A 15225-nucleotide genomic window follows, 5' to 3' on the forward strand; every position below is an offset into this window, starting at 1 on the left:
TGTGTGTGTGTGTGTGTGTGTGTGTCTGCACAGTGAGCTCACCAGAGCAGATGTTCATTGAACGACACACCGAGGAAATGCTTCTCCGTTTTTATCCCCGCTCTCTTTATTTTAGCTCTTTTTTCTTCTTCTCTCAGTCCTGCCTCACTCCGCTGGCTTGCACAATATTTTGCTGGTAGTCAAAACAGAATGGGATTGGTTTATTATCTTTCAATTAGCTCTGAAACAGACAATCTGTGTGATCTCTGGCTCTCTGCAGAGAACGAGATTGAGCAGGTCAAAGATCACATAGACTTCTGCTTCAGTCAGACATTCATGTAGACATGAAGGACTAAGCAATTTGTGTCTTGAAATGCACAATTAAACTGATTACAATCCCAATTACCTTTTTTAAACTAAATGAAAATCATGCTACCTACTGTTTTGCTGTATTTGACTATATATTATATAGAATTATTTTAGAAATATTATATTATAGAATTATTTTATAAAAAGTTTGAATTTACTATAAAACAATTATTTAATTGCAATAAAAACCTAAGTCAGCACAAATGACTTACAATCTCAGTTCATGATTTAACAAGTCTTCAGGATGGCAACAAAATCTCCTGTTGAGTAAGGCAGAATTTATTTTTATTAAGCTTTTTTTAGACAACAGTGCCATCTAGTGATTGAAAGTATGATGACATACTTAAACTTCCATTCAAAAACCTACAAAACCTTTATTCTGTGAGGGTGTTTTAAATTGAGTATCAAATATGGCGTTAAAAGACATCTATAATGTACAGCTAATTTTATTAAAAGCAGTTTTTATTCTATACGTCAAAGAATCCTAAAATAATGTCTCTCAATGTCCACAAAAACAACAAACTGCTAACTTTTTAAACTTGATACTGATAAATATTTTTGATAATAACAGAATAACTTAACAATAATATAAATATATCATTATATTTATAATAATAATAATAATATAAAAAGAGAATAAATATGTATTTTAAATTGTTATAGTGTTTCCGAATATGTGTTTTTTATTTTCTGTATTTTCGATCAAATTAATTTATAGAAAGAAAATATGACCCCAAAACATATTACTAATTTAATATATTTATTTTAAATAATAATAATATACTATAATACAACAACAACAACAGCAGCAACAACAACAATTTCATAGCCATAATATAGTACAATACATAATACAAGTACATAATAAAGTTTTGATCTTACCCAGCATTCTGCAACCTTTTAGAAATAAGATGTCATTTTTTATAATTATAATGTTCAGATATCAAATCTCAGATTTTATATTTGAAAATTATTGATTCATGTTACCCCAAATAAGGAATCACAAGCCTTTTGGTTTGTCAAACTAGTAATACAGAGTTGTAAAAAAATATTTTATTTATTATTTATACATTTTTTTAACCCTAAAGGCTTGAAAACAATCCTTCAATAAGTGTAATTAAATTTACTTTACTGACTTGATATATCGAACATTTATAGCAGTAATTTATTTTTATTTTTTTTTTTTGCTGTTGTTTCTGAAAACAGCAGCAACTGCAGAATAAGCTGTAATCCGTTGTCATGCACTCTTTGTAATTCTGAGCAGTTTCTATTGCAGAACATATTATCAAAGTATCATGGGTAAACAATACGCCTGTATTAAACAAAAAAAAAAACTTAAACTAGATAGACTCTTACTCTGAATTCTGTTATCAAGTTATTTGTTCACAAACATACATTTTAGAAAATACAATTAACATTTAGGTAATTTCCGTCATCATGTTAAGGCAGCATAACTTAGGCTTAGTACAGCATGGCACTGCATTGATCTGCATCAAGCTTGAATAAATACATAGATTACACACTTTAATGCTCCGTGACTCCTTGAACTGCTTTTCTAGTGCTCTGTTGACCTCTGCTTTAAATTAGTAGGACAAAAATAAAATTCATAAAAGTTTAAAACCACTAAATAAAGTAAATAGTGAGAAATTAATATTTTTTAATGCCTATGCCTTTAATTTTACACATAGGACCAGGGTTTACCAACCTTGTTCCTGGAGAGCTACCATCCTGCAGAATTCAGCTTCAACACTGTTCAAACACACCTGAACCAATTAATTATGAGCAGCACTTTATAATTAGAAACAGGTGTGTTTGTTCAGGGTTGCAACTGAAATTTGCAGGAAGGTAGATATCCAGGGGCAAGGTTTGTGACTCCTGCTTTAGACAAAGGGATCACAGTATGATTGCAAACTGAACAGCTATATTGGGAATGAACTGAAGAGGGTAAATCATCACCTTGGAATTATGAGTTTCTATCTGCGTTCTGAATGAGTTTAAGATATGGAGCTTTAAAGTTTTTGCATTCCATAGTAGACAGTATGTGTGTAACATTTGTTTTTTAAATAAAAAGTCTTAAAATGTAAACAACTTACAAAAAAACATCCTATATTGTAAACAGGATGTCATTTAATAAGAATATGTCAATAACTCAATTTTGACAAAAATGTCAGATAGAGCCTTATAATTTTAAGGTGACGAAATGGCAGCAGCAAGCTTATTCATATACAACTTCAATAAAACCTTTAAAGTTCAACATTTCGGATGAGTAAAATCAGAGTTCATACCTTCCTTAGCAGCTTTCAGACATGTTGGCTGCACATTATTTTATGAAATGGTTAAATAAGATAACTACATGGCTTAAAGGGATAGCCAAAAAAGAAATTACCTCATCATTAACTCTCCCTCGTGTGGTTTTAAACCTTTTTGAGATTCTATATTTTGTTTAAACACAAAAGGAGATATTTTGAAAATTGCTAGTTGATGGTATCCATTGACCTCCTGCGGTAAAAAATGACTATGGAAGTCGATGGTACCATAAACTAGATTTTTTTTTTTAATAACTCATGTTCAATGAATAATAAAAACTCATAAACGTTTAATCCACACAAGAAAGAGTAAATGGTGAGGTAATTTTCATTTTAGTGTGAACTAGCTTTAAGGTTGAGTTTAGGAGTTGTGAGTTTATTATCCAGTTTATGTAATGACGTGTAATGTTAATAGTATGCAAAACTGTATTGTTAAATTAAGTGCTACTGACATTTAGTAAGTCAATTCAATTTTTTTGAGCAAGATAATTATATTTGTAAAAAATGATTAAAACGTGTCATTTTTTGTACATTCTTAACTTGAGGACCTCCATCCACTTCATCTGCTATCCTTTCAGACGGAGGGACAGGGGGATGCACATGATGATGAAGACGGCTGTAATAAACCGCCAGAAAAATCAGCCCTATTGAATTAGAAAATAAAATAAAAAGTATTATGGGCAGGAAATAGTCAGTCCCTTCAGACTCCGGTTTGAGCAGAGCCAACAATATGGGCGCAGAAAGATTTTCAGTTACGCTGAATATGTAATAAACAGTCATGGGGACTTTAGTGTTCTGTCCCCTAATGTTAAAAAATGTAAAAATGAGAATAACTCCAACTACGGCTCGATAGATCCATTCAAGGACTCGTGAAGTACAGAAATTCGTCTTCTCCACAAATGCCCAGGTGGTTCCCACCAGCCATACAAGCGCTATTGCTGGAATGGTGAAGTAGGAAAGTATGAGGAAGAGCGTCAGGCTGAGGATTCGAGGAGTGATGGTGAAGATTTTGTAGAACAGGTAAATGGCTGTTGGGCTTCCAGATGGCATTTCATTTGTATCCCTTAAAGAGGACCGTAAACAGCGTCGATAATCCACCGTTGACCAGGCTATAGTGACGAAAGACATGGCCATGCTGATGTCTGCAAAATATAAATTGTGTGTGATTAAACACAAAAATGCAAGATATTTTGATATCACTATATTGTGATGGTCCCTTTAACACATTTTGCTGATTATATATTGCAACTACATGACAACTAATTCTCATTAGAGGATAAAGTAAACTGTAAAGTTAGGCTTATTGTAAGTTAATTTGTACTTCCAAAGTTTCTTATAGTCAAGAGATTTTTGACAGAGTAGCAGATACAACCCCAAATCAGAAAGGGTTGAGACAGTATGGAAAACTCAAATAAAAAAGAAAGTAGTTCTAAATTTGTTTTAACTTGTATTTTAATGCAGACAATAAAACAAACATTATTTAAAGTGTTGCTTGTGGTTTTTATTGTTTATTTATTTGTTTGTTTGTTTGTTTGTTTGTTTGTTTACGCATAAACATGCATAAACAGAATTTTGGTTCTTAAAACACAGTTAAAAAAATTGAGACAAGAGCTGTGAGGGCTAGTAATCAGGTAAATTGTTAAATAATGATGTAATTTGAAACAGGTGATGTCAACAGGTGATTGTTATTATGATTTGGTACAAAAGCGGCACCTAAGAAAGGTCTAGTCCTTTAGGAGCAAAAATGGGTTGAGAATTGCCAGTTTACCAACAAATACGTGAGAAAATATTTAAATGTTTAAAAAGAATGTTCCTCAAAGAAAGATAGGAAGACATTTGGATTATTTACCTTCAACAGTGCATAATATAATTTAAAAATTCAAAGAATCTGAAGGAATTTCAGTGCGTAAAGGAAAAGGGCGCAAGTTTAAGCTGAATATCTAATCCCTCAGGCATCACTGCATCAAGAATCATCATTCATCTACAAGCGATATCACCACACGGATTTAGGATTACATTGGCAAACCTTTTTCAAGTACCACAATACATAGGTATATCCACAAATGCCAGTTAAAACTGTACTGTGCCAAAATGAAAAGTCCTATATTAACAATGTCCAGAAGCGCTGTTATTTTCTCTGGGCTCGTGGGCATCTGGAATGGACCATCAAACAGTGGAAACGTGTACTGTAGTCAGATGAATCAGTATTTCAAGTGTTTGTTGGGAGAAATGGACACTCGCTCCAAACCAGTGAGGAAAAAGATCTTCCAGATTGTTACAAGCAATAGGTCCAAAAGCTAGGGTCTGTCATGGTGAAGTGCTCTCGGCAAAGGTAACCTGGATTTCTGTGATGGTACAATTAATGCTGAAAATTACAGAGAGATTTTTGGAGCACAATATGCTGCCTTTTATTCCAGATAATGCATATTTCCACAAGACAATCCAAAACCACATTCTGCACACATTACAAAGACCTGGCTGCGGAGGAAGAGGATACAGGTACTTGACTGGCCTGCCTGCATTCCTGACTTTTACAATAGCGAATGTGTGGTGCATTTTTCAACAACGAAGACCCCATACCCCATTACACCTTAAACACTTTACCACTTGGTGTCTTTAGTTTTTACAAGTTTCGTGCAATAAAATATAAACAGGCATGTGTGCTTAAAATTGCATTTGGTTACTAGTCAACAACTATTTCAACAACAGCTACTTCACAAGCATGTCTCCCCAGACATTGATTCTTCCCTGGCTTCGTTCCAGTCCATGTTTATACATGCACTCCCAAACTTCTCTTTACCTTTTCCCTGTGGGGAATCCCTGCCTCCATTTTAAAGTGAATTCCAATTTAAGAAGTGAACGAGAAAAACTTACATGGACATATTCTCGATCTCTCAGAGGGGGAAAGTCAGTTTCATATGTCCACTCAAGTGCCTATATGTCCCAGAATGCAACACGATTGTGACATCACAACAGTGTAGTTCCCAAGTGCTGAAATGTTTAGGGCACTCAATTTAAACCCATTCAGATGCTCTGCCAGTAGTGGAAACTTGTGTGATGTAATCAATAAATACATCTAAGGGAACGAGACGGAGGGAACTTCAAGAGTTAACACTTAGCTGATTATAGATTATTTAGCTTGCTGTCCCGGGAGAGAGCCCTGACCTCATAAGATCCTCGAGCCTGTGGCTCACTCCCGTTTGCAATGCGAGAGGTGAGTTTAAACTCAGGTAGATTTCAAGAACCTCTGCTGTAGTAACTAATGAACAGACAGAAATTGCTCTTAAGAGATAACTATTTACAAGGAGCATGTCTATGGGGGCGATTTGGATTAATCAATTAACTTAAGCTGAATGTTTTTGGATGGTAGGAGGAAACTGGGGTACCTGGGGGAAACATAGGGAGAACATGTAAACTCTGCACAGAAATGTTGGCTGGCTTGGTAAGGACTAGAACCAGTGACGTTCTTGCTGTCAGGCAACAGTGCAACTAGGCCACTGTGCCACCAAACTAGGAAAGGAGAAGGAGTAGGGGTGGAAGAGGGGATTCTTTAAAAACGAATATGGCTATTTTATGGAACTTCAGGTATTTATAGTGACTAAGGAATCATCTGATTGGTAAATCATAAAGTAAATAATGTAGGACTGGCTGCAAGCAATCATAAGCATGTGATCCTCTTAAAATTAGTTTATAAATAAACTTCACTTAGTAAGTGAAGGGCATAAAAAATTGGCCTGAAATGCAACCACTGTCTAACCTGTGTCCTGAATAGGACTTAGATTGCATGAAATGTTAGTGTTTGTCGACTGCTCTAACAATAGATTACCAGTTGCGAATGTAGGCAGCTGCACTAGTGTAAATTGCAACGTTTAACTGCACAACGGCTGCTAAAATGGACAAGGCAAACAAAACTTTAATTTCTTTGTACATGTCATTGCAGTGTTATTATGGTCATGTGATAGGGGCTTGACAAAAAAAGGGAGCAAATATGTGGAGTTGACACTGACCACCACTTACAAACAAAATTGGTCTTTGCAGCATTATAAAAATGTCTCCATTTTCGGGGGTCGAAAACTTTGGGGTAGTGTGTATGGAAGGTGTCACAGCACAGCAAAAACTAAAACACATTAGTGTAAAAACATTTACACTACATTAGTGTAGTGTAAAAGCACTGTCTGTGAAACCAAGTCAATTATCATTTAAAGCAAGGGTGGGGAACGTTGATCCTGTAAGGTAAGTGTTCCTGCAGAGCTTAGCTCCAACCTAATCAAACACACCACATTTGCTGATTCTGGCTATTGTTGTTTTTCAGGGTTGGAGCCAAAATTCTGCAGGACAGTGGCCCTCCATAGGGTTTATGATGGGGGATGGGGTAGTAAAAAAACAGAGCATGTGATGGTCCTTTTTTTTTACACTAAAATAGTCAATAGCCTTCCTGGTAATGTCCGAGGCTCAGACACACTCTCCCAGTTCAAAACTAGATTAAAGACCTATCTGTTTAGTAAAGCATACACTCAATGCATCACCTAGCGGGTTCCACACAGGCTTCTGCATCTTGCTTATATACACTATGAACAGCAGCTACGCTAATTATTCTCTTTATTCTCTATTTTCACCTGGGGATACTCATCCCGAGGTCCTCAGATTAGGCGGAGTCACTGATTGGATCCAAGACCAGCGACGTGATGATCCCAAGGATTCCATATCCGGGACCAGGCCATATCCTGAGCTGCTGCTGCGCTGATGGTCGTGGGGAGTGGAGAACATGTGTCTGATTCCAGCGACGCTCCAGGGACAGACGAGTCTTCATTGAGGCCATCTTCCAGCATAAACCACGGCGAATGAAGTTCTGCACAAGACTTTTGGCCAGCGGAGAAATTAAAATGGTCGTGCCCAACTGAGTCTGGTTCTCTCAAGGTTTTTTTTCTTCACTCCCATCAGGTGAAGTTTTTTTTCCCTCTCCGCTGTCGCCACTGCCTCGCATGGTTCAGGATTGGTAGAGCTGCGCATCGATGAATTTGCTCTTCAGTGTTTGAACTCTCAGTAATGATTAAATCACACTGAACTGAGCTAAACTGAACTGAACTGAACTTAAACACTAAAACCTGAACCACACTGTTCCAGTTACTATGACCATTTATGTGAAGCTGCTTTGACACAATCTACATTGTAAAAGCGCTATACAAATAAAGCTGAATTGAATTGAATTGAATCAATCTTATGGCCTGTTTCCACTGAGTGGTACAGTACGGTATGGTACAGGTTGGTATGGGTAACCTTATCAGGCTTGCATTCAGTACAAACAAAGGAAAAGGGCCCAGAGAAAAGTAAGTATTCTCTGTAAACAAATAGTTTTCAGCATTGAAGACTTACTAAATATTTTTGATCAATGGATCGCAATGCATTTTTGCTGAATAAAAGTGTTAATTTCTTAAAAAAAAAAAACTGGTACAGACTTTTGAAAGGTAACATTTTATCATTTCTTCATTTTATTTTTTGTGCATTTGTGCTTAGAATTATTGAATCCCTGTAGAACTCACATTGCAGATTGGAGCGATGGTTGTGCTCCAGTATGATGTAGGTCTGCAGAGTGAGTTGAGGAACACTCTCCAGAAACGTCTCAAACATACGGAGCATGCTGAGATCTGCAGCCAGCCCAGAGTCATAGTCCTTTTCCTCTCTTGTCTGATTTGAACAAAGGGCTTTGAATTTCCTCTTTAGGAATCGGAGATACCTAAAGTGGCAGATAGACAAAAGGGTAAACTCAATTTTCTTTCAGCTTACTCTGAATTGATAGATCACGCTCAAAAATATTTATTTTCTTATTTCTTTCAATAAAAGCCAATGTTTGAGGATGATTTTTACTTTGTGTTCATAGAAAAACACATTTTGTGTTCCACAGAATAGTCTTTGGAACAACATGAAGGTAAATAAATGATGATTTTCTTTTTTAAAGTCTCATTTTGGTTAACCTTAACTAATTAAAAAAAATAATAATGTTTGTTATTATTTGCTATTATCACTACTATATTACAATATCTTTTTTAAGTTAGTTCCTAGAAAGTTAGAAAGAAGACATTATTTAAAAAAAAAATGTTAAGGGCTTTTTACTGTAAAAAGTGATTATTTAGACCTGACCCACATGTTCTGGTCATGTATTAAACTGAGGCTATTTTGGTCTTTAATATTTGAGATTTTAAACTCTGCATTTAATTTAAAAATTCAATCTTGTAATGGCTTTGTTTGGACTACCAACTGAGGACATGCATATAATCAAAGATATAGAACATGCCTTCGCCTTTGTAACTTTAATATTTTGGTATAAAAGTCTTGTCCAACCATAAATCCCCTAACATCCCCTCCCCCTACCCCCATGTTTTTTATTAATTATTTGTTGTTATAATTTATGATTTATTTAATTTAATTGTTTAATTTATTTCTATTTCTTATTGTTTTTATGTTTTTCTCTTAAGTTAGTTTGTGTTTAAAAAAAAGGGAAAAGTTAAACAAAAATACCTTTGTTACTGAATTCTTGCAATGTATTGTACTTTATTTTGCCAAAAACACAATATAAAAGTGATTATTTACTCTACTTTTTTTTAAAAGTGAGTAACCTCCCCTTAAAAGGGCCTCCCCTTAAATTAGTAAACATGTTTACTAATGTTTAATAAGAGTAAACTCGTTATATATTCAATCTATATAAAAATACCTAATGCAATAAAAATAGTAATAAATAAAATATATATCAAAGCATTGCCGAAATATTAGATCAATTCTAAATTAAATTAAATTGATTTTCTAGATACATTAGCTTGATGTTACCTTGAACAAATGCCTATCTGCAGTAAATGTATCCCGATCAGATAGCAAGTGGGAATACACTTGACATTTGTTTGACTCTCCTTGTTGTCGTCTTTGAACCACGCATAGCTGAATGTCTGTACGGTCACAGATGCGACCAGAACAAACGTAAGAGTCAGTGCAGCCCATGTGACATGTCCACGTCTAAAATACTGCACAGACAACAAAATGTCGGAACCAATGTCTCCTAAATAAAAAATGAATCCAAAAAGGGTGCATAGCCACCGAAATCCATCTCTAAAAGCTGCCATGGTTGTGATTTATGGCATTTGAAAAACGCTGATGGAGAATGGTGCTTGATAAGGCTGAAAATGTAAACAGATGTTTGCTTCCTGTTGATAGAAAAAGCTGCTTCATTCATTCTCTTCATGTTTTTGATAACCTGGTAAAACTGGTCACCTGTAAAAATGACAAGAGACAACAATCATCATCAGTACATTGTAAAATGATTCATAGTTCTGATTTAATATACTAAAGAAAATGATTCATTGGATTTACTAAAAAAATTTAAGGTTGCCAACAATTTATATGAGCTGAATTCAAACACAAATTAAGTTAAACATTACTAAATTTAACTTGTTTGTTTTGTAATAAAGCCCATATAAACTGTAAGCGACCAGTTACCTTTTAAAAAATGTGTAAATCCATTTTTTTCTTCAGAGTACTATGGCAATAATTCAGCTAATTCATTCGCAATATTGTCAAATTCTTCCGATTCTACAAATCTTCTTTAAGCAAATAGATGTGTCGTTTGTCCATTAATACAGTAAGTGTATGTGGCATCATTTTAGGGGATAGCAAACATCTAGATAAACGTCATGAAAATAACCCCAAAGATTTACCCCCTAACAAAGATAGACCATATAAAAATGGAGGGTTGTTTAATAGGTTTATTTGGATGTTTGCAAACCTCTATAGAAACTAAATGATTGCACTGACACTGACTGAAGCTAATTATTAACAAGTAACACAATAAATTTGATAAATTAAGATAATAGAATAATAAATCAAAATGAGCTCAGATGCAGAAACCACTAAACACGTCTGAAATTTTCTTTAAAAAGTATCACTTATATCAGGCCCTTTTGTGTGGGTACAATAACTTCACTTTCATTGCAAATAATAAGTTATTTTCATGGTATTCCAGGTGTAATAACTTAACATAAACAAAGGTGGCTGAGAACAATGCTCATTTTCTATGGACACTTCAGAGGGCACTTAAAGGTTTTTGATCAAAATTGTTGTAATACTTAATATACTACCGAATATTTCGGTCATTTAAGTATGTTAAATCCACACTTGTGTGTTTGGTTCAAACTATAATTCCATTGGTTTGTTTAAATAGGTGTGGATGCTGCTGCCTAAATCCTGATGTACACCAAACAAACAAATGCTAGAAAAGATTGCCGAAAAAGATGGCTCTCAATCCACTTTCAAACAAACTCTGGTGTAGTTTGACTTATAGGTCTGGACAAACCAAATAAAGGACATAAAAAGACCAAATAAGTTCAAAACACCTATGTCATTGTTTGTTTTGTTTTGTCATGTTGCCCATTACAGTTCAATGCTTTAGTATTGGAATAGTACACACCCTTTGAAACAAATGAGTGTTTAACTCACAAAACACACAACATTGTTTTATATGTTTGATAAATTGTGATTTAAAAATGATGTTGACAACATTAAGTTAAGCGTTACAAAAGTGTTGTTGTTTTTTTCTGAATCAGTTATTGTTCACATTTTTACAATTTTACCACATGCACACATATACAAACAGATCTATAAGTCATGTACATTTTAAAAAGGTCAATTGTTGATCAGATATGGAGGAATCATACTGTTGTGTTAAATGTGTGGTGTATCCATATTGGCGTTTTTATCATATTTACCTGTATGTTAGTAAACCCCTATACAAGAAAACATGCCACTGACACGCACACCAGTTAGTTATTAACCAAATCACACAATTTATTTGATTAATGAAGATTTTCTCCTTATCAAGAATAATGTTTAGTTATAAATGATCCCACAATAAGTTTTTGAGATGAACTGCTCTTTTATTTATTATTTATTCAGTTGACCAAATAAATCTGAATGAATCAGTTTTGTTTATACTTGATTTAATCAAGATGCTGCCATAATGAGTGTGCAATTCGTCATGTTCAATAGTATTGAGAAACTTGTGTGATTACCCTGTGGATTTTAGGGGAGTTTTAAGTAGTTGAGAATCGTGAAGAGGATCCTTTGCATGCACAAACACAATCTGCTGCAAAGAAATTTTTCATGACTTTATCTGGACAACAACATGACTATATATGACGCTCTTCTTGAGCTGTTTTTGTATTTATTTAATTTTGTTTATTCTATATGCCTTTGGTCCTTTTTGAGTTTCAGTCAAATCACAACGGTGCAAGTGAAAGTATGTTTCAAGTCAAGACATGTTTGTAAATTTCACAATTAATTACAGAGAATTCACAAGTTACACACTGAATTAAATTTATAAAGTTACATTTTGAAAAAAGAGAATTTGGAAAAAGGATTTTCTTGTAAAAGACAAGTTGAGATTCATTTATCATGGGTGTTTATTTGCTACAATGCCACTTAGAAATGAACTAGCCTTGCTGTCATCTATAAGAAACACAACTGTGCTCTGATCACCATTATTTACAATCACTATTGAAAATCATGTTTACAGTGTACTTTCACATTATCTGAATGAGTTTCAGCTTGTGATCTGAACTTTGTCCAGGATCTACAACTCACTTCTCCGTGATTATGAATGATTACGTAATGTAATGTGTACAAAATGTGCTGCACACTTAATAATCATGTTTATAAAAACATGCTCACACTTTATAATATTAGCCCAACATTATTACTTTATTAATATCATTAAAAGAACATTTACATAAAGAGCCCAAAAGTCATACATTTACATGCTGCTCAAAATCAACTTACAAAATCAACTTTAAACATTCTTAAAAGTCTTTCTTTTGCTTTGTAATGCCTTTAAAGACCAGAATATTTTATGATATTCAAAATATTCATTGTGTAAATTTGTAGTTTAACTATTAAAGGGATATTTCACCATAAACTTTTAGTTCTGTCAACATTTATTCTTTACTGGTTTCAAACCTGTCTATTTTTCTTCCTTCAGTTAAAATCAAAAGATCTTTAAAAGAAAGTTAGAAAACGTTAGCCATTGACTTCCATAATATTTGCATTGCATTACTATAAAAGTCAATGGTTACAAAACATTAGTTACAAAATATTTTAATTTCAAAATACCTTCCTTCGTGTTTAACAGCAGAAAGCATCTAAAGGTTTGGAAATACTTGAGGAAGTAAATATTGTGTAAAGTATCATTTCTGGGGGATCTATCTCTTTAAATGCAACATATGTCATGTATTCTTTTTAATATGTTCTAAGAACTCAAGAACTTTCAGGTAACATTTAGTAAAAACTTAACACCATTAACTCTAGGACAAAATGAATTTGCTAAGCCCTGTTGTATGTCAGTTAACAGCGTCTGCTAACAGATAAGCCTTAAAGCCTTGAACGGTCACTTTACACTTTTACTGAGCATAATATTCAAGAAGTAGGTCTACGTTTACTATCATTTAATATCGAGATTTGTTGAAATTTTTAGAAGTATTGTTCACAACTTACCAGGTTTCCCATTCTTCTGTTTTTTAGCTGCAGTCACATTGACTGGCTTTAGTTTCTCACCATATGATTTCTCATAAACAGCTGACAGTTTAAGCCACACCTATATGAAGTAATCCACTAGAGACTACGTGATGTCAGCATACACACCCATCCATACATATTTATGTATTTAGGGGATAGACCAATGAGTTAGACCAACCCATATTCATTCATGCACTGACACTTTGAATGCAAAACAAATAGAAGAAATGCTTTCATTCTCTCCATTGTATACTCTCAGCCTCAAACAGGACATACGTTGCGCATTCTGTTCATTGCTCAGATCTTAATCTGAAAGATTACGTTGGCATGTGTTTATGTTTGTTTGCCTGTTGTTAATGTTAACAGAAATGTACAAAGAGGAAATGTCTGCTTTGGCATGTTGTTTTACACGTTTTACAGCATCAGGTGCAGTTCCAGGTAACTGTACTTTATGCTATAAAGATCTTGAGGTTATTGAGGTTATTTAATTCATTTATTTGCTTTGGGTTGTCATTTTATTCATTCATTTTTTCTTCGGCTTGGTCCCTTTATTCATCAGGGGTTGCCACAGCGAAATGAACCACCAACTTATCCAGCATATGTTTTACACAGCAGATGCCCTTCCAGCTGCAATCCAGTACTGGGAAACATCTATACACACTCATTCACACACATACACTACAGCCAATTTAGTTTACTCAGTTCGCCTATAGCGCATGTCTTTGGACTGTGGGGGAAACCAGAGCACCGGAGGAAACCCACACCAACATGGGGAGAACATACAAACTCCACACAGAAATGTTACTGAACCATCCGGGACTAGAACCAGTGGCCTTCTTACTGTGAGTAGTCAGTGCTTATCACTGAGCCGTGCACCATGTAGCCCCGCTGTGGAACTGCATGGGAAAAAAAATAAGAGATCACATGGAAATGGGATGTTTTGCTTGTTTTTAATTTATGTGTTTGAGCATTTTTTGTGCACAGTGCAAAAGGTTTATGACATTCTTCTGATGTATAAATTTATTTAATTGTTTTTTTTTACTCTTGTTTGTTTTGGTTTAACAAACTGTTCAGAAGTGTAATTTGGCATACTTGTAGAGGTAACAACATAATAACAAATCGAGTACAAAACATTCAGCATTAAACCTACACTAAAAAAAAAAAATCGTAATTTTTACGTTTATTTTTGGCAGCTGGAATGCTGGAAAAAAAAAGTAAAGTAACAGCTGTTAAATTACCAAAATATACCATAAAACAACGGGAATTAAATTACAGAAATTTCCTTAAATTATAATTTCTGGTAAATTTCTGTAATTAATGTTTGTTATTTTACGGTAAATTTCTGTAAATTAATGGCCGTTACTTTAATTTTTTTAAATAACAAAATAAAATAAAAAAAACCTTTAAAACTTTGCTTTTTTATTGTATTTTATATATGATAGTGTATTCTAGGTTATTATGCTTTGCTTCTATTTTAGGTGTGACTTTTTAACATTTTGTAAGGGGTCTACAGATGAAAAATAGTCATTCTTGGCTAATTCTGGCACATTTTACAGTAATGTTTAATAATGTGCATTGACCATTTAAACAAATAAACTAAACAAACAAACAAACAAACAAAAAAGAGAGGTAAGGCTATAAAAAATAAAAACTCATTCATTTATTAATTTTCTTTTCGACTTAGTCCCTAGTAATCAGGGGGCGCAACAGCAGAAAGAACCTTTCTTTCTTACGCATCGGATGCCCTTCCATCTGCAACCCAACACTGGGAAACATCCATACACACACTCATTCACAATCATACACAACAGACAATTTAGTTTACCCAATTCACCTAAAACATATCTTTGGAATTGTGGGGGAAACCGAAGCACCCAGAAGAAACCCACGCAAACACGGAAAAACATGCAAACTCCACTTAGAAATCCCAACTGACCAGCGACCTTTTTGCTGTATGGCACTGCGCCACTGTGACACCCTAAAATAAAAATAAATAAATAAACAAAAGTTTTAAATACAA

At 34.2% G+C, this 15225-nt stretch overlaps 1 protein-coding gene across 2 annotated transcripts; it reads right to left on the reverse strand.

The window, feature by feature from the left end:
• Nucleotides 1–1256: 1256 nt before the first annotated feature.
• Nucleotides 1257–13263, reverse strand: xkr9 (XK, Kell blood group complex subunit-related family, member 9). 2 transcript variants are annotated; one of them, XM_005162650.5, is made up of 4 exons: nt 13185–13263; nt 9477–9914; nt 8195–8388; nt 1257–3796 (listed from the first exon to the last, which is right to left on the reverse strand). In XM_005162650.5, the coding sequence occupies exons 2-4, from the start codon at nt 9764–9766 to the stop codon at nt 3144–3146; spliced, it is 1137 nt and encodes a 378-aa protein (XP_005162707.1). In that variant the 5' UTR covers nt 9767–9914; nt 13185–13263; the 3' UTR covers nt 1257–3143.
• Nucleotides 13264–15225: the final 1962 nt, after the last annotated feature.

This window comes from Danio rerio, chromosome 24, assembly GCF_049306965.1.
Source record: "Danio rerio strain Tuebingen ecotype United States chromosome 24, GRCz12tu, whole genome shotgun sequence".
NCBI classification, from domain to species: domain Eukaryota; kingdom Metazoa; phylum Chordata; class Actinopteri; order Cypriniformes; family Danionidae; genus Danio; species Danio rerio.

Coding starts and splice junctions, on each gene's coding strand:
- xkr9 (XM_005162650.5), bottom strand. CDS start 9,766: ATGGCAGCTTTTAGAGATGGATTTCGGTGGCTATGCACCCTTTTTGGA. Junction 8,389..9,476: donor CAGATAGGCATTTGTTCAAG/GTAACATCAAGC, acceptor CTGCCACTTTAG/GTATCTCCGATTCCTAAAGA. Junction 3,797..8,194: donor CCATCGCTCCAATCTGCAAT/GTGAGTTCTACA, acceptor TATATTTTGCAG/ACATCAGCATGGCCATGTCT.